At 31.8% G+C, this 27442-nt stretch overlaps 2 protein-coding genes across 2 annotated transcripts; both read right to left on the reverse strand.

Annotated features, from left to right (window-relative positions):
- Positions 1-1979: 1979 nt before the first annotated feature.
- Positions 1980-6283, reverse strand: LOC7453643 (L-ascorbate peroxidase 3). Its single transcript, XM_002306145.4, has 9 exons — positions 6074-6283; positions 5866-5990; positions 5736-5785; positions 4775-4840; positions 4647-4695; positions 3227-3309; positions 3051-3130; positions 2858-2960; positions 1980-2331 (listed from the first exon to the last, which is right to left on the reverse strand). The coding sequence occupies exons 1-9, from the start codon at positions 6184-6186 to the stop codon at positions 2140-2142; spliced, it is 861 nt and encodes a 286-aa protein (XP_002306181.3). The 5' UTR covers positions 6187-6283; the 3' UTR covers positions 1980-2139.
- Positions 6284-8915: 2632 nt separating this feature from the next.
- LOC7453644 (synaptotagmin-1) lies at positions 8916-16218 on the reverse strand. The gene is made up of 12 exons (XM_006384512.3): positions 15824-16218; positions 15578-15676; positions 15446-15496; positions 15226-15349; positions 14788-14906; positions 14595-14696; positions 13958-14032; positions 13351-13427; positions 12977-13223; positions 12546-12893; positions 12094-12225; positions 8916-9334 (listed from the first exon to the last, which is right to left on the reverse strand). Exons 1-12 carry the CDS (start codon positions 15932-15934, stop codon positions 9203-9205), a joined length of 1617 nt encoding a protein of 538 aa, XP_006384574.2. The 5' UTR covers positions 15935-16218; the 3' UTR covers positions 8916-9202.
- Positions 16219-27442: the final 11224 nt, after the last annotated feature.

Below are 27442 nucleotides of genomic sequence, written 5' to 3' on the forward strand. Positions count from 1 at the left end.
GGGTTAAGAATCATGGGCAGGAGTAGTTGTCAAAGGGAGTGAGAGAGGGAGGGAGGGATGGATGGATGGATGGATGTCCACTTGTGTAAAAATTATCTGTGTGTATTTCACCTACTTTTTCACCCTTTCTAACCGTCCTCACGAGTAGTCCTGCCCTGGCCTCACTTGGATGTTGAAACTTTTCATGATTTTATTCCCACAAAAAACGCCCCCCCGCCCCTTTTTCACATAACCCACCTAAGCTTATCCATGTAGCTTTCAGAAATTAATCAGCCAACAGGGACAAGTTGTTGCTACATTACTAATTACGATCTCAAAAAATAGAGGAAGGTAGAGAGGGGTATTCTTAACCAAAGAAAAACTTGCTCTTCCAACATATATAATACTAGATGCATTTCTTTTTTATGCATAAATTATTCGTGTTTCTGTTGTTCCAATCAGATAGAAACTCATCACCACTATCAGGTAGGTTATTGTACACTGTTGGTTGGCACAAACGTGTCTATCCCTACTGATCTTCTCTGTTAGTTGCACACGAGCAAATGACTGCCCAAAAAGAGCAAAAAATTAGAAGGGAGAAAATGAATCGAGTTTATAATCAGGTACGATTGAGGGCTTATAGGGTTGGGAATCCAGAATGAGTGGTGATATCCAGCAAAGCAAACACGTGAATGTCATGTGCTTAGGTACTGAACAAGACTTGTGGGACAGTCCTAAAAACTCTTTACCTACGTCTTTGGCAGCCCTTCCCGTGTGAGACTCCTTACCCTTGGCACAAAGGTCAGCTTTCCATGACCCACAATTAGGATGGAGCCTTAAACTATGCTTTCTCCAAACCAAATTAATGCCCTTTTATTATTTGGTTACATTATTGATAGAGAAAAGAACCAATCAGATCTTCTACAACCATCCTAACCAAATCCCACTTTTATTTAGGGTAATCCTGTTCCGTGTAAACCAGGATCTGTTAGCACCACAAAATGGGAAAGGAGTCTTATAGTAGAATAGCAAATACAGGGGTCGTAGGATAAATCACCGCAATAGAGTACACAAGGAGAGATCTATTTGCAACAGTAATTAGGATCCTCCCTGATTCCTCTTTCTACCCTGATTCCTCTCACAAGAAGAGATCTCTGTTCAATGTCATGGAAGCAAAACCCAACCCTGTTTTCTGCGCATACAAGTAGCAAGCTATTCACCGTAAAAGGGTGTGTTTAGCTGTAAAAAATGCAACTGTTTAATTATTAAAAGAAAAGGTAATCTTTCTGATCCGATGCTAGGCAAGCCATCCAGGCCAGAACTGGTGCATTCATGAAAAACTTTTTATCCCATGACCTACGGATAAATTTGAATCCAAGATGGGAACTGGGAAGGTAGGAAATGAGCCCACTTCCATTTGTGTATCCATAACCTGTGCTCCGTAACAATGAAAATACTGTTTAGATAACCAAGTTTCGTCTCAGGTCATTAGACCCCTCAAGCAGCCCAATGAAGAAGAGAAATTATGAGGGAAACAAGAAATAAGGTTATCCAATCATGATTAAAGTTCAGATTCAAAGATTTTTTTTTTTTGTCGTTTACCTGATCTAATGTGGAAAGTGGAAATGGAGATAGTAGATAGACTCCCGCAATTCATGAAAGCATTAAAATATCTATCTTGATATAAAGTATGAACAATGACACATGACATATGCAGTTTTACTATAGCCACACACCCAGCTCTTCCAATCTACTGCTTATCGTTTGAAATGAACATTTAAACCAACTGCATTGAAAAAGTTAGATTCACTATTAAAGATAAGAAAGAAGGTATCAAAAGAAGTATGGGCACGCACCTAATCCTTCTTACCAAAGTCTTTAATGTAGGAGACATCATCCTGTTAATAAGATGTTACTTTCCAGCACAAAACAGTCAGCGAATTGATCAAAGATATTATTCTGAAGAAAATCATTTGTCATACATGCATTTTGATATTGAATTTGCAATGAAATGGGATTTGGTTGTATTGAGTAAAGTGGGAGTTTTTTGCTATTATTGGGTACAAATACTGAGAATTCAGCTCGTGGGCTGTAAAAATTAAGTAAATTGCCACAGATTTATTAAGAGAAAATAACAATACATAGAAGGTCAGGCAATGTCTAATTCATTTTTTTGCGAACTTCATAAAAATAGCCAAGGATCACAACAGCTGCCGCAACTGCTACTCCAACTGCACTTTGTGCTAGTACAGTGCTGTCCTTTACCTTGACTACAGAGGACCTTGGAGTGAACCCCAGTTCTGATAGCTTCTTATGCGAGGCAGCGTAGTCTCTAAAGAATGCTTCTTCATCCTGAGAAGCAACAAAAATTGAAGAAAAGAGATATCAGATATCATATTAGATCGCCAAGGTGAAGCAACAGAAATAAACCACATCACAAGTCATCCCACACTAAGAATCTAACTGCGACACCAATCTGAACGGTGGGTATTCTTTATTAATGATTCTAGATCGAGGTGCAAATCATGGCATGTATTTACCCTTGCGATTCCCAATCGTAAGGTAGGCCATAAGAACCCTTAACAGAAGCTCGAAAAAGGCCACATAAGGCCCAATTTAGGTTAAGATTAGATTATGGTCCAAGCTAACCCCGGACTATTTAATTATTGTTGTTCAAAAAAAAATACTTGGGATCATTTGAAAAGGAACCATCAAAAGGCAATGAAAATGCATAAAATCAGGTTTCAAGATGGTCAAGCCAATAGTTTCCAGACCCAAACTGCATGGAAAAATCAACTCAGGTTGCAAGGGGATAGGAAAAGTTATGATGACCCATTCATGAAACAAGTCATTTGGTCGAAACGAAAGCCCACATTACCTTAGCATACAGCTCAACATAAGGACGAAAGTCAGGGTCATCCAATAAAGCAGTGTCTGTTGGAAGTTTCAACAACCCCTCTGTCTGCCCTTTCAATAGTTCCCTAGTATCAACAGTGCGTAAAAGATTGATTAATTTCATAATTTCTACACAACGAAACATGGTAGTATGCTGAGCTTGCATTAAAACTTACACAAAGTATGAGTTATCAAACTTTAGAGGTTCCTGAGTCCAGGGGCCATCAAAACCTGATCTCTCTGGATGTGCTCTTCCCTAAATAGAATCATAGCCAGCAAAAGAATTACAAATTTGTGCATCTGCGGCTTATATGATTTACATTGACAGTCAGAAACAGTTCTAGAGAATTACCAGGGTATGACCTCCAGAAAGTGCCACGATATCTTTATCAGACAGGCCCATCCGATAAAAGATGTCCCTCAAATGTGGTGAACCTGCCATATTTCAGAAATGAATAATGAAAATACAAGTTCTTTCAAAGTGCTCTATTTAAACATATGAACGCTCAACAGCGTATGGCCAACCAACAGGTACTTTTATAAAACTTCATGGTAACAGATTCCAAAGAACAACAAACAAAGATCATTAATATGGAACTGTCTAAAAATGTGAGATGGTCTCCATGAAACTTATAAGCCCTGGATAAATATTCATCTGTGAGTAACTTCCCCTAAGCTGATAGTCTAAATAAACAGCCATGTGAAGATCAAACAACTATTCTTTACAGTCATAGAACAGCTGCAAATTACAACTTCGACAAATCATTATTACACAGAAATCAGCACAAATATATGCATGTTGTGAGATGAAAGGACAGATCAGCATGGCTGCTCTATGAGCAGAACCAACAAAAGTAAAGATCATCACTTGAATTGAGATACGACAACCTGACTCTCCTCCACATTAAACCACCTATTAAATGTAGAAATCTATGGATTTAGGAGTGATTTTATGAGACAGAACTCTAATGTAATGCAATGAATTAGTCAAAAAAAACTAGTACAGAAAAGGCGGAAGAATTAGCATACAAAAAGTTCTGTTTCTAACAAACATGCAATTATACGTGATTCACCTACAAATAATCTTGCCTAAAATCTAGCATGTGTCAATTTCATGCACAAAGCTTATTAGAGTAAACAAATGCATTAAATCAAGAAAAACTTGCTCTGCATTTTATGTCACAGTTCTGCTTCTTAGCTGAACACCATAACAATTTACAATCCTGACTAAAACTTCACCTGATGTTCAATACAACACCACGTGTTATGGAAAGAGCTTTTGGGTCCGCGTGGAAATGAATTCTCAGAAACTGGAAAACTAAATTGTTGAAATGGCAATTCAATCTACTGAGAAGACTACTAGAAGACAGATAAATTCAATGAAAAATTATATCTAGAGAATCCAATCTACTGCACGTCAGTCCCATACAACACAATACCCTCAACTATTAGATTCATCGATGCTGTAAACACACAATAAATGAGTTTATTTACAGCATCACAAAGACACAAATCCCAAAACACATAATTCCAATCTACTGCACGTCAGTCCCATACAACACAATACCCTCAACTATTAGATTCATCGATGCTGTAAACACACAATAAATGAGTTTATTTACAGCATCACAAAGACACAAATCCCAAAACACATAATTCCACCTTTCCCTTTAGACCAGGTTTAGCTCAGTTCATACATTAAAAGAAAGCACACCACAATTTAAGAACTTCCAACCCCTGAATTAAACTAAAGAAGTTTCTACTGAAAATACCTAGTTTGGCATTTGGAAGTCGCCCTTCCTTGGGACAAGTATTTGAATCCTAAGAAAATGAACATATAGTCAGCAATGTTATAAATTGATAATCACCTGCATCTTCAAGAAATGCTTCAATCACATACCCTTCTACCAGGAACAAAATCAATGGTTGGACCTCCAGTGACCTCGACTGCAACAACGCCTGCTAGCTGAACATGCAAGTAGTTGAATATGAGTCAGTTGCTCCTTATATTTTAAAACCCAGCAATTGTACTTGGATATTCAAACATTTTACATTAAAATCCACCACTCATTATATATCAATTACTCGCATGTTAAGCTTAATGTACTAACTGATGCAGCAATCATGGAGTTATGGCTTGCTGGTCTGTTCATAATTTTGCAAATATTTTGTGTATCATGCCAAGGAACAGAACAGCAACCATGATAGTGCATCTAATGTTGCCCAACTCCCAGCATGCTTCAACAAATTCCAACTGAATTGCTACGGTAACATACTAAAAGAATATCTCTCCAAATTCTTCCCCGAAAAATTTAGAAACCTAATCATGAATTAGAAAAATACGTCAGGTATCTATATTTGTGAGCATTCAATACCAACATGGAAGAAAATAGAACAGGAACCACCTTATGCTATACTTGCATGACTAGGAATCATCATTTCATCGCCATTCACTCACATTTCTTGTGAAGATTGACTAGACAGGTCAGACAAGACATATTTTTAGAACTTCCACTTGTGATTCAGTCCTGTCAGTGGCGGTAATGTCCTTAGAATTTCTATCTCCATCCACAAATCATAAGGTTAGATTTACCAAGGAATGTTCCACCTCCGCCACACACCCACGCGGATAATCGCTACTTCATTTACTCAAGTTTTTCAATTATATCTCTACATACTGTTACTTTTTGACAAGAAAATCAGTTTAGGCTTTGATTATCAGTATAATTATTAGCTACCAATACTGAAACAACAAATTAAATAGACATATAGATGGAGAATAATAAACAGTATTAATTAAACATTTATTTAATTATCTGCAGTATTAATTAATCAAACACTACTGGAGTGAAATAGATCACCTGATACAAATCTGCATAAGTAATCTTCGGATGTTTCACCTTCACTTCCTCTGAAAAAACTCAAAAAATCAAAATCAAAATCAACAAAAATATAAGTGAAATTTAAGTGGAAAGCAAGTAAGAAACTAACCGCAAGAATCGATAGCGATTTTCAAGCCATTATTAGAACCATGAGAGCACTCCTCTTCGTTCCTTATCGAACCATTAGCACCTCCTGTTTTCGTGTTCTTGTCATACGTTCCTGCATCATGCCACCTTCACCGAAAAAAAAATCAAAACAGAAAGATTCAAACAGAGAGAGAGAGAGTAAGCAATGAGAAAGCTAGTTAGTTGGTTACGCTAAGCGGAGCATGATAGGAGCGCAGTTTTTGTAAGCGATGACAGCACGGAGATCGCGACGTGCTTTTTCGATCTCTTTCAGGTACTCTGTGTCAACAACCGGTAGCGCCATTGAAACTCTCTCTCTCTCTCTCACTCTAACTGACTTGAAGAAGAAGAATAAGAAGGGGATATTGAGGATGACTGGAATGGCCACTGAAATGAAATAGGAGCTTTGAATTTCGGATAAACTGGCGAGTTTTGATTCGGTGTAGAGGGATTAGCGGGGATCTTGTTGAAATTGCTACGTGGCAGGTAGTTAGCGTGTCGGTGCTTTTGCTTGACTTGGCAAGTGAAGACCATTTCTTTCGATGGGAGGTTTTTCTCAACTACTCTCGAATTTTCGAATCCGGCCTGGCCGGTGATAATTTATTGGGTCTAAGCCCATTGACTTGGAGCCTAGAAATGGACTGGGTTTCTGATTATAACGGGTGATCTTAATTGTACTGGATCTAATTAATCTTACTTGGTATTTATTAAAATTTTATAAATGACCACGTTGCTGATTGGCCTTCGTACTTGCTTATATTTGATTTATAAATGATTAGATTTAATTATTAATTATTAAAATGTAAATGACCAGCATGATAATAATAATTATGATCATTACATCCTAACATAATCTCCAAGGGTACTTTTTTTTTTCTTTTATCTTGTTTTTTCTTTTTTTCTGAATTTCCTTTTAATATCTGGATTTGATGCAAGATTACATATTGGTCATTAAATTTTCTCGAATTGTCAATGTAAGCAAGAATAATCGGTTTTTATACGATAGATTTTTAATAATAATCAAAAAGTCAAGTTATCTGTTTAAAATAATTGAAGCTCCCCTTACTTTGTATGCAATGTATTTTTCAAGTTATCAATGAGTTATCATTTATGATTAATTTCATTTTCAATTATAACATATGATATAAGATTTTCTTTGTAATTACATTATGTATTAGTTTGATTAAAGGGGTAATAAAAAGAGAGCTTTATTTTTTAGCTGGTTTTGTACTAATCACATGATCATAAAAAAATTACCTCTGTAAGCTACGATATGTGTTATGATTGTGTCCCTCCGTCGCTCTCCTTTGATGTCAAGCTTTATCATTATTTTAAAAAAATATATATTTTAAAAAATTGATATTCTAATTTCAAAAAATATAAAAAATTTATATATTTTTAATATATTTCTAAAAAAAAAATACTTTAAAACACAACCTTTATCACTCCTAAATAAACACTTAAAATGCCATCATTCATTTTCAATCATTAGACTCATTTTAAGAAGGTGTTTGGGTCTGCTGCTGCGGCTGTGGTTGGCATCAAAAGTTATTTTAAAGTGTTTGGTTACTACTAACCACACTTTTTTTCATGTGGGCCCCCCTTCAAAATTGAGGTTAGACCTCAGTTTTTGAAAAGCAGAAAACAATTGCTTTTTGTTGCTGTGTTCTCCTCTCTCTCACCGACACTGCATAATTTTAATTAACATTGCAAAACTTTCCCGTTGGAGAGCCCATCTTCCCCTCTGTTTCTAATTTGTTTTGATTTCTTTGGCCTCGACGACAATTCTGTTGAACACCTTATCCTCATCCAAGATCTTTTCCAAACAATTCAAGTGGTCTGAGTTCACCATGTGCAATGGGTCCTTTGATTCCATTGGATCCTTTCCAAAAGTTTCCCCCAATTTTTCTTTTAGCCCGTCGATGTTGAGGAGGCAAACATGTTTTTTTGCCCATTATCCAGTAACCATCTTTTAATCAACAGCAGTTGTGCTCTCTCCTCCAAGTTCTAGGACAACTGCTGTGAGATGCTTCGTTGCACTGGTAATCACATCCTAATCTTGTGTTGTTTTTAGGCCGAGGGAGAAAGAAAACGAAGAAGAGGCAAATGGGGAACTGAAGGGAAGAGAGGATTTGGTGCTCTACATGGTGGCGGTTGGTTTTGGAAATTTACAGATTTTTATCCGTGATTGAAAACGATGCCTTTAAAAACAAGTATAAATACAAATTAAACATGCTTGGTTTTCATTGGTTGGTGAAAATTCAAACAAGTTTTTATGTAATAATGGCAACTAAACATATATTGCTTATGCTATTATAATTTATTTGTATAAGGCTTTTTTATTGAGTGGTTATATTTAAAGGTAATTTTTGTTAGAGATAAAAATATATCTATATATATGTTTATTTTTAAAAAAATTAAATATGTGGACGTTTAGTTGTATCAATGGCACTATATAACTATATTAGAAGGAAATTGCAAGATAATGAGGTTTTTTCCGAGTATGATCGCAATTACAATTTCATTCCAGATGATTTTTTACCTGATATTGTACATCGCTCAGCTATTCAAGAATCACTGAGGCCTTCATGTATGGGATTTGTACGCGATAGAATTGCAAATACTTTGTTTTATATATATGTGTGTGTGTGTTTGTGTCATTTTAGGTAATTTTACAATTAAACCTCATACAAAAAGCATATTAACCAAACACAAGAAATTATTTTTTTTCAACCACAATTTCAACCGCAATTTTAACCAAACACATCAAAATTTAAAATAAACCTCACAAAAAGCACTTTTTATTAAACTGTTTTTTTAAAACTACAACCACAAAAGCAACCACAATACCAAACAGACTCTAAGTATCTTCTCTCCTTATTCCCTATTTTCGGGCTAGGTGCTTGATACATTTTAAAAATATATTTGATATAAAATTACATCAAATTAATATTTTTATTAGTAATTCTAAAAGTTTTAACATACTTCTTATAAAAATTAAAAAAATCAAGAAAAAAAAATCATTTTAATACATTTTTAAATAAAACACACTCGTTCTCTTATTTATGTTTCTACCCTGAAATCATTTTTCCACTTCTCATTTTCTTCTTGAAACACATTTCAGGGCTTTCAAATACACCACCAATCTGCCAATGACTGGCAATGAAATCACGTACAAACCTTTTTTTTTAAATTAGGGAAGCAAGGTAGAGAATTTTGTTGAAACAACACATTCCTCCTGTCACACACTATCCTAAATTTAACGCAGAGTCTGAATCTCAAGGCTTGACAGGGAAAGAGAGAGAGTACAATCAACAGGCTTATGAAGCTGGTCTCCACTGCAACTCTATTTGAATCTGTCCATTCTTCGAGTCTATAAGGTGATACTTTCCGTTGGTTCTTCTGTTATTAACAACATCTGTGAGATTGATATCCACATAACCAAGTGATTCCTGATTAAAGAACAAAGAAACAACATGAAATTATTCATTTCAGTAAAGCCTCCTTTGTATGCTAAAAATTTATCTAAAAGCCATCACTGACTTGTAACCACAACAATTGCATTCCGTTATTCATTTTTGAACTCAAATTCATCTATGGATGGATCATCTTCTTAGCTAGGAAGTTTTAGATTTTATTCAGTCGTGTAATAGAGGAAGTGGCTCAGGAAAAACTTTGGAGGACACGGCCTTCAGAAACAACTACGTATGCAAGACAAATCTGTGACCCAAAATACAGCCCATAACTTTCTTTGTTTTTCAAGAGTGTTTTCTATAAGAGTAAATTATAAATTAGTCCCTTTATTTTTTCAAATGATTTAAATAGACCCTCTAGTTTCAAAAATAATTAATTAGTCCCTGCGTTTTTCATCTATTTGTAACTTTATCCTTTTCACCCATTTAGAAAAAATGAATAGAGGATATCGAAAGATTGATGAGAAAGAAGATATTATTTGGTACAAAGATATATTAAATTAAGCATGATCAACACTGGTAAATTGATTAATTAATTATTTTTGAAATTAAAGAGACTGTTTTTCATTTTGAAAAACTAGAGGGTCTACTTTATATTTTACTCTTTCTAGAAAATGGGAATGCATGAAGACCCGTTACCTTCCACAAAGCATTAAGTTGCAATCATCAAGCCAGACAAGTTAGAAGTACTCACTAGATTTATATTCCCCAGGTATGAGTGTAAGACCCGAGTTTTGACCCATCAGATCCAAACTCAAGTATAACCCAAATTCAAGAACCCAACCTGTGTATCTAAAGAGAATTTTGCCGACTTCTTCTCTTTTTCCTTTAATGCCGTAACTTTTCTCACAAATATACTAAGGAATTCAGCTCTATCAAAACTTCAGTTTTTGGGTTTTAGAAAGGATTTGAAAAAACAAGTATCGTGACTTCCTTTTTTGTTGTTTTAGAACTGTGATTAAACATCATATCTTCAGTAGCTTTTGAATGTGTGAATAATCATTATATGGATGATAACACATGGGTTAAAGACAATCTAAATCAATTCACAAGAATAATGTTCTAGGGTGATTTTGATAGTTTGTGGATTAAAGAAGTGTTTCGGGAATTTATGATGTTTAATATGTTGATTTGATAATTGAATGATTTAAGATGTTTTAGGATGTTAGTTTGGTTAAAAACAAACTAATATGAAGACTGGAATTATGGGTTTTTGAGGAACTAGTTGAATTTTAAGGATCGGCAGTTTTGAAAGATTAACAGATCGGGATTCTAAAGTCCCGATCAACCGGTCGACCGGTTGGCCTGATACTTTCGGTCAACTGATTGGTCAATTTTGGTCGAGTGGTTGACGGAGCAGTGGGGGTTGATCGGTTCTTTTAGGTTTGATCGGTTTGGAAAATATTCAGGATTGATAGGGTGGATTTGTTTCAGTTTTATAATTATGTTTGGTCTCTAATATAAGAATTGTAATCTTTTATGTTATCTTCTTCGAGTTGTTTTTGAGTATTTTTTGTATTTGTTATAGGTTCTACTGGTGTTTTCTCCTAGTGATCCTCAATAGTTTCCAATTCTACGTCTGTTTGTCTTTTGCCTCCATTTTCCAGGTGAATGGGATAATTTTAACATACATGTAATATAAATAATTTGTGTAATGATTGTATGATTCATATAAATGACATTCTTGAATATCTATATATTGATTTATTTTCCGAGTGCTAATCAGTTTCACGAAATTGTATTCGCATTATGTTGATTTAATTATATTTAGTATATTATTTGTTTGCTTTAATATACATATAAATGCGAATATATGTTACGTTTGAATATCAAGATACTTGTCAGAAACTCCATACTAACAGAGAGTAGTTAGTCTATATGCACATAGTAGTCTATATAACTAACTGGTTAGAGAGACATCAGCCTATGGCGACTGATCCACTCACAATTACTGAGGCCGCAAACCTCGTCTTTTATCAAAACTTTAGGATTTTGTTTATTATCTAAGCCTATGGCATGATCTAATATCTAACATGTATATCACTACCATATTACTATTATGCTTATTATATATGTGTGTGTGTGTGTGTTTCAGTTCTTATACTTCTATTATATCACAATTTATGGCCTATAACTTACAAATATTTATAATATATATTAAATGTTATTCCTTCACTGAGTTTGTTGAACTAACCTCCATTCTAATATTATTTTCATGTTCTTAGCTTATGTTCACCTTTGATTGAGAGTTCCTGCTACTTTATTTGTTGGTATGCCTTGCTTGCTTCTGCGACACTTTTCTTCTTATTCTTTTTTATTCGACACCTTAGAAGCTCCACTATAACGTTGTTTTTATTCAAGTTTAGATTTTTATTTCAAAGATTTGATTTTATTTTATTTTATGTAATAAGTATTATGAACTTTTGTTTTATTTTTATATGATGATGAGAAATTTTGAAGTTTTATATATTTGTTTTATGAAATGTATGTTCTGAGGCATAGCGTAGCTGGGATACCTTTGTGGTATCGCTCCTACATCGCCGATCTTTGGCCCGGAATCTAGGTCATGACATCGAGCCTTATAAAACACCCTTACTTCTACAGGTACTTTTTTGTAGAAATGGAGCTACACGAGAAAACCATCTTTGCCGACAAAATGACAATGATCACTTCGGTAGCATCCACTTCTATAATTCATTATTGTTATACAAAGTTAAAAGAGAAAGTGTATTGTGTACCTTTGGATGCAGCAGGCCAATCCCAGACGACGTGCTGATGACTTCCACGTGTAGCTTCTCATTACTAGGAGGCTTGTCCAGCGTATATTGGAATTCATCCTCCCATCTTGGATCTCTATTCTTCTTCACGTGCTGTAAGAATAAAAGATAAAGCTATTAACCATGACCTGTAAGAATTTGGTTCTATAATAACTTGCATGAAGCCATGAACATTGCTCAAAGGAAACAATGGTTTCCATTTAGAGGCAAGATAACTATTTGTTTCATGTGACCAACCATCTCCACTTAAAATATAAAACTCACAGCAAAGTTCTAGACAATTAATTTCAAAATGGTTATCCTGTAATTTCAGAAGTTCTCTTGAGATATATCATGTGGAAATAAAAATGAAAACAAAAAAGGCCACGACAATTTATTTATACATATAAATCTACACCCACAAAAAGAGATACCTTAGTCCTTTTCTCCTCCCCTCTAAAAAGAAGTCGTACATATGGATTAGTGTGGTGCTTTCCTTCAACATCCTGAGCTTCGTGAACAATAACAAGAAGTAGACCTCCACCAGCAGGGGTTCCTTCAGGAGCCTTCTGTTCCACCTGCTCTTTAAAACTTAGGTTTACATCGTCCTCTTTGAATGGTTTATATGTCAATTCAACCATAAGTTGCCCACGTGACTTTTCATTTTGAGGATCATTCAAGTCCATGTTTTTCAGGAGCTCAAGAGTCATAATTTTTGGTTCCTCTGGGGTAAGTTCTTTCAGCGGCACTACATTCATACCCATCTTGTCATGTTTGCCAACCTAAGCAAAGAGAATAAACTGTTTGAGATGCAGAATAGAATACAGAAAGTGCAACATCTTATAGGTGAATGAAAATCCCATGCCTGCTCCCAATCATAAACACGTAATTCTAGAGCCTGAGATTCTGGATCTTTAACAACTACATGGAATTCCTCATTCCATTCAGGGTTCAAGTTCTTGTGCTTCACAGTCGTCTTTTTGGCTGGAAGCTTATCTTCGGTCAGCTTGACTTTCACATAGGGGTCTGCTGCTCCCATCAGATCTTTCTTCTTCAGCTTCATTGCTCTCAGAACCTTTACACTGAGAATTCCTACAGGCCTCTTCATGGCTCTGCATTTTTCATTTAATGTGATAGGTCAAATATGAAGGCAGTCTAGCATAAAAATTTATCATGACTCTTGACAAATTTTATGTCATCATAGCTTACAAAAGTTTTCAAATTATTGCAAAAACTCACTTTGCAGGATCTAAGATGGGGACTTCCAGGGTTTTAGGCCATAGATACATATTGGCAACCTGATCTTTAATAATCTCCTGCAGCAAAACACCATTTTATCACTACTAACATCATGAACCATAAAAATTTGAACAGATGATACGAAACACTGACAACTAATTGATTTTAACATTTCAGCGACCAAAGCTTTCAGATATTTTGACTTTGCTTTTTGCTACAATGATTTTCACAAAAGCCAGCTTGTGGAAGAGTTTCCATTTTCCGTCTAACAAGCAGAACAAGTTTACATTAAATAGATGCAAAAAATAAAACAGCAATGAAGCAGCCACAAAAGACCATCATAGTTGAGGTGAGGACAAATGTTGAACTAGATCAATGCATTCCCGCAAGGCAAGAGATGAACGAAATACACAATGCTCAAGCAGGTTCAACGTGAGTGCTGGTAATCTAGGATTCTCTACTTGAAGCAAATAGACACATGCAAAACCCAAAAAACCAGTGGCCGACTCAGTCCTAAAATGATTCTCTAAATTAGCAATGCTTTATACCATTCTCAACCAGTTCACTGCGAAAAGGAGATGTAAAAATAGAATGTCAAATACTGCACCTGGACGACCCTATAGAGGCCAGGTATCGACATTAAATCAGCCCCCAAGAGCTTGAGCCCAAAGTCAACATGTGGCTGCAGAATAATTAAAAACAAGAAAATAATAATATAAGAACCAGGCTTGTATGTACTCTCAAAGTGGTGAATATGGATCACAATGGATCAAGTAAGAGGTTTCATATAAAAATCATCCCTCAAATTTCAGTAAACTATATGCCAACACCAGTATCAGTACAGGAATTTTGATGAGCCTCAAGATTATCACAAATCATCCCTCAAAACTGTATTTGCATTAATGAGTTAGTGCCCCTAATCAGGCAGAAATGTAAAGGCACCTTAAAAGGACTGTAAAGCCCAAATAATTGGTGTGGAATGGGAGTTCAAGTGTGAGAATTCACAGAGTTGAGTATTCTACAAAACTAAGGTGCTGAGTAATTTGAGCCAGCCCGAAGCTTTTGGATTCTAATAAACAAGGATAAATCGGGACCTAGTAAGTAACAGAGGTCCTATGTTATTGGGGAAACTTAAAAAGAGCAAGTTAAGTATCAATAAAAATTATAAGCCACCATCTAACAAGGACAGTTTAAATATCCAATTATCCATGAGTTTGAACAAGGAGGGAAAAATAAACACCAACCTTCTCCATGAGCGACACGTAGATGTTGGCAAAACAAGGAAAGCTAGGGACCAAAGGCTTCAAAGTTATGCGTGGTGAAGCAAACACTTGCAAATCAACCACCTGCCATTATTGAAAGAACGATAAAACAGAATTTCTTAAATCTAAGTCAGCTACAAAACAATTTCCTTCTAAAACAGGAGAATCCAATTACCTGAGCAGTTGCTTTCAACCCAAATGCTTTAACAGCAACAGTGACATTAGGATTTCCAGCCCATTTTATGCATGGTTCCATAATCAACTCCTTCTCATCAGTGACATAAACTTTCATTCCTGGTGAGAAAAATAGTTAACAAGATCATAATATAAAAGTTCAATAGGAAAAAACACAGAGTCCATACAACCTTAGATAACTATTATACAGGATTGGACATTACTGTCAAAATGCCTACACCTCAAAGAGAGGAACCCCTCTCCCTAATGTAAAGTCATTTTTCAAAACACATTTTATTTTCCCTTCACATGATTTTAAAGATTCATCACAAACAGCGTCATAACATAACTTTTATTATAATGTAAAGTGCGAAAACACACGGATGCATCTTCAAAATTTCTCTTAACAAACCAAACAAATAGCTCCCTCCCTGCTCACCATGAAAGGTTGGCGGTAGGGTGCCTAGTGTAAGAGTTTCAAACTCAACCGCATCAATTTTGTATTTTGGGATCTGCTCGGCAATTATTGGTTTTGCTATATTCTCCGCGGTCTTACAAATGGCCTGCACAAAAAAGTCAAAAACAGAACCAAACAATTAAATACAATCAAGAAACAACTAGCAAGAAAACAAGAATCAGCCATAGAAATCAAACCAAACCTTATCAAGGTAAGGCCACATTAATTGAATAAACCTGTTTAGCCAATCAATCTACAAACACAAAAACAACATAAGCAACATCATTAAAACACAAATTGCAGTTAATTTAAGCCAGGAATGCTAATCACTTACGCGATCATGGTCCGGATTTTTCACCCATAGCGGTATTTCTGGAAGCATTCGTTGCAAAGTTTCCGAGTCATGCTCTACCAATGGCCGTACCTCAGGATCCTAAAAAAATAAAAAATAAAAATCCAACAATAAAACTAAACATTAGCAAAAACATATCTAAGAAGAAAAAAACTTAAATTAAGCATCTTAATTTAAAAAACCTCAATAAATGAAAAAAGGTTAAGGGATGGTAAAATTATGTATTACCTTAACATCGGAGGGTTGGAAGTAGATGAAGAGGTAGTACCCGATGGTAAGACCCGTGGAAATCCCAACACCGAATCCACAGAAACCTAGTATTGTACTAAAGAACCCCATTTTTCTCTTTGATTCTAAAAACAACCACACACACCCTAATAATCTCTTCACAAAAAATCTATCAGAGAATTTGCATGGATAAGGAAATTGATTTTAAAAAAAATCTTCTTCTCTATTTCTCGGATCCAACACTAATAAATATGTATTATTATTATGATGATGATCGATTATTTTAGAACAGGATAATCGAAAGACCGATTTATCCTTGGTTAGTTTACTGTGAGAGCATCAGAGAAGATTGAAGGGGAAGAGAAGAATAAAGTGTTGGAAGTGACGGAGAGCGGACGCCTTGGTTATAGAAACATGACGGGAGCTATATTTTAGTCCTTATATATTCTAACTATTTCAATCTTAATTCTTTTAGTTTGAACTTTCCTTTTATTTATCCTGTGCTTTTCAGGAATCTCGAATGTGTTTAAATGGCTACAGAAATTAATGAAGTGGACCATTTAAAAACCATTTTTAGTGCTTTTAGGAAGATTTAAAATCTAAGTGACGGTTATTTATTGAATGATGTGTCCTTTTCTTATTAGTTCATTATTAATTAGTCTTTCCATGATTGTAATTGTCCTTTTTCAGAATACAATCCTCCTCCTTCTTCTTTTTCTCCTTCTTTCTTAGTTAATTATAATTAATTCAGGGCATTATAATTAACTCAAACAATTAATTATAATGCCCTCCCTGTATGGGAATTTATTGTTGGAGTTAAAGGAAATATGATAGATATTTTTAAAAAAATATTTTTTATTTGAAAATATATTGAAATAATATTTTATTTAGTTTTAAAATTTTATTTTTAATTTCTGCACATAAAAATAATCCAAAAATAAATAGATTTTTTTGTGTTTTTTTATTATTTTAATGTACCGGCCTTAAAAATAAATTTTAAAAAAAATAAAATAAAAATATTATTTAATATATTTTAAAATAAAAAATACTTTAAAAAATAATTATTATTACTGTCACATTCACTCCTTAAACTATGGCACACAACACAAGAAGCAATGAGAGTATTGATTAAATAGTTATTTGTTATTGCATTTTAAGTTGTATTTAGTGTATTTTAAAAATATATTTTGTAAGTAAATATATTAAATTAATACTTTTTTAATAATGTTAATGTATTAATATAAAAAAATAAAAATAAATATTTATATATTTAACAAAAAAGTATTTTAAAAATAATAATATATACCACATTATCGCACGTTATTATTAGTTCGTATTTGAGGGAAATGGCCTGTTACGTGCAGCGAGCTTATACACGTGGGCTGGGTCCATAATATATTAAATTTGGAGGAGAGGACAGGAACCTTTTTGATCATGACATGTTGGAATTATCTGTGGAATAAATTTGGCAATTAGCATGTAATAAATAGTGAAATGATACAGAAATTTTAAAAAAAATGTTAAAATAGCATTCTTTTGAATATCTTAGTTGAAAACCATGATAAAATTTTAATTAATATTAATATCTATTTAAATTCAAGGCTAACTAGTTAACCGGTTTGTAAATAATAAAATTTTAATTAATGCTAATACCTATTTAAATTTAGGACTAATCGGTTAACCGGTCGTGAGGATAATCACAAAACTGTAAAAATTAGAGCCCTGGAATAAGATTTTTGAAATCTAAATATTCAGCAGTTAGAGTAGCGATTTCATGGCTATATTAAGGAAAACAGTCTCCGAAAACTCAAGTAAAAATTTGAGCGCAATCTAATAATCGAATCAAAAGTTATGGTCATTTTGAGTTATCATTTAGGTTTGGTGTGACCAAACCTTTTTCTGAGCCTAAATTTATCTCATTGGTTCATAAATGCACATGTTAGGCCATCCACATTATCTTTTCGGGGTAGATCCCTGTATAGTTATGTCAGAGCCACACTTGACTGCTTAGAATCACACATAAGTTGGACAAATATGTATATTTTTACTCGTAAAACATATTTGAAAGAAAAAAATTCAATGGTCGACTGGTTCTACAATTGTATCTAATAGGTTGGGCAACTAGCAGTTGTCGCACTTAAAAAATGCAACATGTTTGAATGTCCATATTCTAAAGCATGACAACTATCTTGTCATGTTTAGGAATAGCGATATTTAGTAAATGTTGCATTTTAAAAGCACGACAAGGTAAAAGTATGTTATTTCACCTAATCTTTTTAAAAATGTGTTACTTTGCTAGAACTTTTAGTTTAATATACTAATTTTTATTTTAAAAAATCCAATTTCAAGCACCACATCTTGATTTCTTTTCATTTGTAGACCTCTTTCTTACATGATTTTGTTGGTGCAAATTAACAAACAATCATCAATTAGGATAAACATTAACCAACAAAAAGCTAAAGGAGAAGGGATTTTTAGTGTACCTCTCATCACAAAACACTATTCATAAAAATAATGTATTTTTAAAAAAATTTCATCATTTAATATTAACCAATCAAAAACTAAAGGAGAAGAGGGTTTTATTGTACATTTCCTCATAAAGCACTATTCATTGAAATAATACATTGTTTTTCAATTTTTTATTAATTTTTTTTTCAATTAATGTTTTTTTTTTAATTTCATCATTTAATATTAACCCAAAAAAACTAAAAAATGAGGAGTTTTTATCATACCCCTCCTTACATAACACTGTTCATTGTAATAGTACTTTGTTTTTCTTTTTTTGATTTCCTCTCAATTAATGTTTTTTTTTCATCATTTAATATTATATTTGTTTTTCATTGGGTTATCCTAATCTCATGAAACGAATCGTAAGTTTGACAGTTTAACTTGGTTGACTTGTTTTTTTAATTAACTTTTTTCCTGATTTCATAATATTAAGTTGATTAAGAATTAGGTTTATGATTTATTTTGTTTGCTTTCTATTGAGTTATTCTGACCTCAATAACAGGGAATAGTGCTTAACAAGTTGACTCGAGTCATTTTTTGTATTATTTTTTATTTTTTTTATTTTTAATTTCATCATTTAAAATTAAGTCGATTGAGAATTGAGCTTCATAATTTATTTTTATTTTCTTCATACAGGGATATCTTGGTATCAATACCAAGGTTGTGAGTTTTGATATTTTTAATCTTGGTTAACCCAGGTCGCTTTTTTATTGTCTTTTTAAAAGGTTATCTCGGTCTCATAATCCGAGTCACAGGTCCTTCAATATTTGATGTTTTTTTATTAGGTTGTCCTTGTCTCAAGACCCAGGTCACGGGTTTGGTAGATTGGTCTAGTTGACTCGAATTTTTATCTTCTCATTTTCATCATTTAATATCATATTTGATTGAGAATGAGGCTTCGTGATTTATTTTGGTTTGTTTTTTATTAGGTTATCCTAGTTTCATGACTTGGAAATAATGCTTAATGGGTTGACCCGAGTTGACCTGGTTCATTTTTTTATGATATTTAAAAAAAACTTTTATAAATTTTATCATTTAATATTGGATCCAACATAGTCGATTGGGATTGAGATTCATAATTTGTTTTGACTTACACTTTACAGGGTTGTCTCAATCTTATAGTCAGGGTCGCAAATTCAGCAGGTTAACCCGGGTTAAATCATTCAGTCTCATCATTCAACATTGGGCTGATGAGGAATTAAACTTCATAATTTATTTTGATTTGCTTTGTATAAGATTATTTTTATCTTATGACCCAGGTCACGGCTTTGACAGGTTAACTCAGGTTGTTTTTTAAGTTCTTTTTTATTTATTTTTTTCAATCTCATCCTTCAACATCAGGTTGATTGGGAACAGGGCTTTATAATTTATCTTGATTTGCTTTTTATAGGGTTATCATAGTTTCATAATCTGGGTTGACCCAAGCCAATTAATTATATTGTTGTCTTAACATCAAAAAATATCATCTTGAAATATTTTTTTAGTCAAACTATATTTTACAAGTTGTCTGGGTTGCTTTTGTACCCGTAAAGTTAACATTTGGGTCAACCTTTACAAGATTTAATTTTTTTTCCGCTGGAAAAAAAAAACATTAGTGACATCTTAAATTTTTTTTTACATTAAATTTTTTTTTACCTAGCCCGCAGCTTAAATGCAGGCCAATAAACTAGTTGATTTCTATAACTTAAGTCAATGCATTTTATTTTCATGGTTCAGAGTGAGCAAATTGTCAATTTTAATTTTCAATATAAAAAATTCACAAGACAAGTAAATTGCATTCAACAAGATAAATTACTTTGAATATCGTTAAAGATAAAAAGGTTAACAAATAATTTAAACATGTGATTGGCAATTAATCGGTAATTGCTTTTAGTGTCTTTTTGATATTAAAATTGAACTGTTTTTTGTTAAAATTTTATTTTTTTCTTCGAATTAATTGCATTCACCAAGATAACTTACTTTGAATATAATTAAAGATAAAAAGGTTAAAAATACTTTAACATGTGATTTGTAATTAATCAGTAATTATTTTTCGTGTTTGCTTGGTATTAAAATTAAACTTGTTTTTTATTAAAATTTTATTTTTTTTTAAATTAATTTTTTTAGTGGTTTTTTATTGTTTTAATATACTAATATCAAAAATAACAAAAATATTATTTTAATACATTTATAAACAAAAAAATATTTTAAAAAATAACTTTTATTACAATCTAAATCACTCTTTTAGTCATCAAGACCTATGAATGCCAAAACTTTAAAGGTTTCTTAATTTGTGTGTTTAAGGTTACGGTGAGAAGTCTTTTTTTAAATAGTTTTTTTATTTAAAAATATATTAAAATATTTTTATTTTTTTAATATTTAATATTAATATATTAAAATCATAAAAAAATATTAAAAAATATCCATTTGAAAAAAAAACTAAAAATATTTAAAAAGTATTTTTAAAAAGTATAAAAAAAGAAAAAGAAGCCCTCACACACCCCATGGCACGGGGAGAAAAATCAACAGCCAGGATGCTGACAAGCACACAACTAAGTGGAAGCGGCCCTATGTGATCATTGCTTGCTAGACAATGGGTGCCGACATCAATTGTAGATTACCGGAATTATTTATTCCATTTGAACAGATCAGGAACAATTAGCATGGGTGTTTTCGTCTCGACGGGGGCATTTTAGTACACTTGCCGTTGGCTTCTACGTCAAGTGATAGCAAAAGGTCAAGATTTTCCTTGCTGGCCACAAGGAAAAGATTACATCAGTCAGAGAGCGGTCCTCGTTTTCTTTAATCAACTTATCAAGCTAGGTTGTCGTTGTCCTTTCCCTCTGGAGTTGCAAATCGATCCCTTTTCTTTTATGATGTCCCTTTCATCTCCAACGTGAAGTATTTTATTATTTTTCCTAGGTATTTAGAGCTTGTTTGGCAGTATGATTATAGGTTCTTTTCAAATAATTTTTCATGCCAAAATACATGTCAATGATATTTTTTCATTTTTTAAAAATCATTTTTGACATCAACACATCAAAACGATCCAAAATGTACAAACCATATTAAATTTTAGTAAAAAAAAAAAATTCAAATTTTTTAAGAACGCGAGTTGAATCGCGTTCCCAAACGTTCCCTTATCCTGCAATGTGTTGCGGCTAATATGTTTTTTTTTTAAATATAGGTAGATAGGTTATTTTGATATGATTTTTTATATAAAAATATTCAAAAAATAAATCATAAAATTAATAAATAAACATGGATCAAAATATTTAATCTCATAAAATAAAATATTTACTCGTTTATGTTTATTAAAATTAATAAAAAATAATAAAAATAGAAATACATATGAAGCTAACATATAAGAAAAATTTTTCAAAATAAATATTTTTATAATATAAAAATTATATGTATAACATAAAATAAAAACTTCAAAAATTAAATAAAAAAAAATCAATTCAGAAAAAGCAATCACACGAATGCTATTTTCAACATGAGAGTGCATTGACACTGTAATTATATGACATCTTTTTTTTAATTTATATTCATTTAAATTTTATAGGAGTCTAGTACACGAGAAAAAAAAACCAAGTTGTTGGGATTTGGCATGGCATAATTTGATACAACTAATTATTTGATTCATGTTTTTGTTATAGACTGCATAAATTTTTTTAGCAAACAAACCAATATGCATGCTTTTCAAATGCTTTTTTTTTTTTCAAAAATTCCTAACTAAAAATAAAAAAAAATTATATACATTTAATTAAATAAATCAATAATTATTTATATTAACAAATACAAAAAGATATATTTAATTAAACAACGCATCCTTTTTTTTCACATTGAATTGTATTTATAAAACATGCATGAATCAACACATAAAACAATTCAATTTATAAATTTGTTTGTCGAATATGAACTTAGAAAATGTAAATCGAAGTAATTATCAATTATTTAGTCTAAAAAATATTTTAATATTTGTTTTCTAGTACCTACAATTTGATTGCGAGTATTATTTTTCATATTTACTTAATTGTTTTATTTTTAACATATAAATAAAAATAAATAATAAAAACAAAAGTAAAAAAGCACAAAAATATCTGACGGGATAGAAGTAAAGAAGAAGAGTTTTAAAAAGTGAAAATCTTCACTCACTAACCCGTTTACAGTGTGATTATAACTTTCGGGCCTGTTTGAGAATGTGATTTTTTAAAATTATCACATTAAAATAATTTAAAAATATCAAAAAATATTAATTTAAAGTAAGAAAAATTTAAAAAAAATGAAATTTTTTTAAATATAAAAATAAAATAGATGGAATTGTAAACAAGACAAGGTTGAGGTCAGATTGGACATTCAAGATTTGACATGTTTCTAGGAGGTTTGAATTTCTAACACTCCTCCCTTTATTATTTCTTACACTATCTTTCTAAAGTTATTCTCCTCCCTTACAAAGCTAAATCATTCTACCACCCTTTTATCCCAAGCAAACTAACCTCTCGACAAGCTAGTCTTGGACCAGGCTGTGCCTTGTATTGAAGCATGAAATGGGCTCTCATAAAAAAAGGCTCGCCTTTATGCATTTTAAGAGCCTGGTCTCTGTATAGCAAACTTTCTATAGCTATTCTAACTCGTGCGGGTTGTAATTTTTTTTTAAAAAAAAAAAATATTAGGTGTATAAACTATTTCAATGTATTTTTTTACATAAAATAAATTTAAAATGTAAATCAAATAGTTTGTATATGTATTTAATTAAATAAATTTATAAGCATTTATGTAAATAAACAAAAATAAATCACTAACAATAACTAAAAGAAAAATTAAGAAAATCAAAAGATAAATATAAATCAAAATAGACACATTCACCCGACTGTATTTACTGAATTTATTTATTTAAATAAATAAAAGATAGATCAACATCTAGAAAAACTTATGATTTAAAAGATAAACACAAATGAAACTAATTAAATAAACTCACGCTCTAAAAAAGATATCACGCAAACCGAATACATTAGAAATATTATTTAAAAATAAATATTTTTTATTTTAAAAAATAAATTTCATAACTACAAAACTAAAAAAGAATTAAAATAATATATTGCAAAATCAAACACAAACAAAACAATTAAAAAAATTGTATTAAAAAAAGACATGCAAAGTCCATGACCTAAGCCATGAGATCGGGATAAACATAGAAAATAAATTGAGAATAATCACAAGATTAATGTTAAAAAAAAAACTAATGCAGAACGATAAGATTATATGAAACTGAATCCTTGACAAGCCGAATGTGAAAGATGAAACTAGGAAAAAAAAAATCAACTATACAGAAGGATTCATATAAAAATAGGGGTGAAAAAAACCATTAATTAGAGGGCAAAAAAAAATTCAATTGGATTGTTAAATTGAATTGAGAAAATAGCTTTAACAGAAGGAAAAACAAATCAAAAGAATGAGGGTTAAATTGAAAAAAAATAAAACAACAAAAACTTTGATTGAAAGATGAAATTGAAAACCAAAAAAATTTGAACAAAAAGGCCAAGGAAAAAAATAAAAAAAAAGGACTGGAATGGAAAAAAAAACGCATGATAAATTGTAAAACAAAAAAAACTTATATAAAAGGAACGATAACGAAATAAGAAATATAGAAATATAGAAAATGAGGACTAGGATTGAAAAACAAAAAACAAAGAGAGACAGTGGTGTATTTGACATGTCAAGAGAGAGAAAAGAAAAAAAACAAATGACCACCGACGACCATCCGACCACCACATGCCACACAATGTGAAAGAAGACATGATGACGCATCTAGATAGACAACGAAATGTCAAATTTATTGACTCTGGAGGAAAAAAAGTATTTTTATTGTGTTAAAAAATAAAAAGGACACAAACATCTTCAAAAAATCTTTTAATGACCAATGATCAGTGAAAAAGATCAAAACCCCCAACCTCAAGGCTCATTTTTTTATATAACTCAAGGACAAATAGATAATTTTACTATAGTGATCCACGTTGTCTATTGCTATATTGAAACTCTCTCGCCTTTTAGAGTTTCTATTAATGGGTAAGAGTTGCCGATCATAAGTCAATTTAAAAATGATATTATTTCAGATAAAATTAAAAAAATATATTAAAATTGACTCTAGTGGGTCTCATCCAAGTTTGTCCATGTTAATCGAGTCACAAATTAACATGCAAAGTTACTAAGATTTCAGTGGTCAATGTCCAAAAATAGTTCAATAATAAACCCGGTATGTACCAACTTTAAGGATACAAATCACTATATCTGCATCACTGGTCCACCTAAAAACCATCTAGTAGGTGGTCCAGTGGTAAAAGCTTGAGATCAAGAGATTTACTCCTCCTGTGGTCTCAGGTTCAAGTCTCGTGGTTTCTAATATTGATGATCATTGGAAGTTTACCTGGTCGTTAACTCCATGATTCATGAGGATTAGTCGAGGTGCGCACAATCTAACTCGAACATCCCCATTAAATTAAAAAAAAAAACCACGTTTTACATTAACCAAATTGATCAAACTAGACTTGCACAACAGCAACATCTAACCACCAAAAGCAAACAAATCTTCTCAGGCAGTGGAAGGGCCGTTGCCTGCCATGTGAAATCCATCATATTTTGCCTACTCCCTTCAACCCAACCGAAACTATTAGCGTATGAAAGCAGCGAATAAGTAATCCCTGACAAATAAACCCAAGAAAGATAAATTAACGTGCCTAATAACAAGTGCATGCTTTTTTTGGTCCAAAAAACTAAATTGCATCGCCAACAAAAAAATCCCAGATGAAAAAAAAAAACAAATCATTATCGTTTCGGAAACAACGTCGTTTTCACTAGTACACAGCCAAAACAAGCCCACAGTAAAGCATTGAACTACTCCTACAAATCACTAGAGAAACTACCCTCTCATAAGTTTATACCTTTTAATAATCAAAATCACATTAAAAAAACAAAACGTTGTGCATCAAATCAACTCTACCAGCAAAATGAATAAACATTAAACACCATGTAGGCTTAACACGGTCATAAACACTTCATTCTCAAGTTTGCATCAAGGTTTCAAATCATAAGAGAGGCTGAAATAAAATAATTAATTTCTTTTATAAATATACTGATCCAAGTAGTCATATCAAACCGAGAAAAAAAAAGAGGTGTGCAATACATTTATTCTTGATAAAATAAAATTTTACATTCATTTAAAAGTGTGGTTGAAATTATTTTTTAAATTATTTTTTATTTTAAAATAAATTAAAAAATAATTTCTTTAAAAAAATTTATTTTTAACATTAATACATCAAAACAATTAAAAAACATAAAAAAAAAATTTAACAAAGTAAAAGTCATATATTGGTTTTTTTTTAAATCACAAATTATAAATGCAATTAAATTATTTTGACACACTACGGTTCCTATGATTCCTTATCAAATTAATCAGAGAGTTTTTTTTTTTAAATTAGCATCATGAGAAAAGAACTTAATTTTAATACATAAATTATAATTTAAACTTATTAAATAAATTAATTATAACTAAAACTGTTCCTTGTTTCACTATAGCGCGGGCTATTATGCACTATAAGTGAATTCAATGTGAATTATACTGTTTTGCACTATAGCATGAGTATTATAAACTGTGAGTGCTTTCACTATGAACTGCACTATTTGATGGGGGCATGTGTGAGGCTGTAGCAAGCAGACCCCAAGCACCAGGCTGGAGGCGCGCCTCTGGGGTTGCGGATACCTAGCGTTTGGCTGCCAGGCCTAGGCTCTGGGCAGGTTGCATCCTAGGCTGCAACCACTTGACACTCGGTCTGCCCAGCCTTGAGCGCTTGGGTTGCCTGCCTGTGTGCTGGGTAGACCAAGCGCACACGTGGGGCTTGAGCTGATGTCTGTGTGAGAAATATTATTATTTTTATTATAATTAATAAATTTGAAAGAAAATATTATTATTAATATTGGAAACATATTATTATTTATATTATAAATTTTTATGATATTTTTATAAAAATAAAAAGTGAGTCCGCGGCGCAGTGTTATTAAAAATATTCAACAATTTTAAGTATTAATATAAAAAATATTATAATTTGCGTTGTGAATATTATTATTTTTCTTATAATACAAAATATTCATATAAAAAATATTATTATTTGTGTTCTAAATATTATTATTTTTCTTATAATTCAAATTATTCATATCAAAATATTATTATTTGTGTCTAAATATTATTATTTTTCTTATAATTCAACATATTCATACCAAATATATTATTATTTGTGTTATATTATTATTATTTTTATAATAATTTAAAGTTTTAATATAAAAAAATATTATTATTTGTGTTTTGGATATTTTTGAAATTAAAAATAGTATTATTTATGTTATGAATATTATTATTTTTACTATAATCAAAAGTATTAATATTAAAAATATTATCTTTTGTGTTATAAATATTATTATTTTTATAATAATTAATATTATTAATAAAATAATTACTAAATTAGAAAACATTATTCTTAATATTAAAAAACATCTATAAATTTGATTTGAAAAATAAAATTAAAAATTACTACCACTACTATTATTAATAAATTTTAAAAAATTATTATTATTATTATTTTAAAAAAATCATATAAAAACACGTGACATTCGAGCTGATGCTTATATACTAGCAGACTAAGCACACACGTGATGCTGAGGCTACTACCTCAGTGCTGGGCACATCCTTATCAATGCTGGGCACATCCTTATACACACGTAACGCTTGAAATGCTGGGTGGACACACCCCAGCGTACATATTATGCTTGAGCTGTGTCTAAACCCAACTATCCTTGCTTCTTACACGTCACCAAAACCCAAAATAGACTCAGTTCATGTTTGTACAAAACCCAAATAACCTTAAATCCAGTCATCATCAAAACCTAATTATTTTATAAAATAAAAAATGAGCTCGCAGCTACTATGCCTATCTACTAAGTTTCTAAATTGTGACGTGAGGACAAAGGAACATATACGATATAATAGACCGAATATAATGTCTTTATTCGTATAGTTTATTCCGATTTTTTTTCTCTTTCCAACAAAAACACATATAAAAGTCGTCCACCCGCTCTTTT

Source organism: Populus trichocarpa, chromosome 4 (assembly GCF_000002775.5).
Source record: "Populus trichocarpa isolate Nisqually-1 chromosome 4, P.trichocarpa_v4.1, whole genome shotgun sequence".
NCBI classification, from domain to species: domain Eukaryota; kingdom Viridiplantae; phylum Streptophyta; class Magnoliopsida; order Malpighiales; family Salicaceae; genus Populus; species Populus trichocarpa.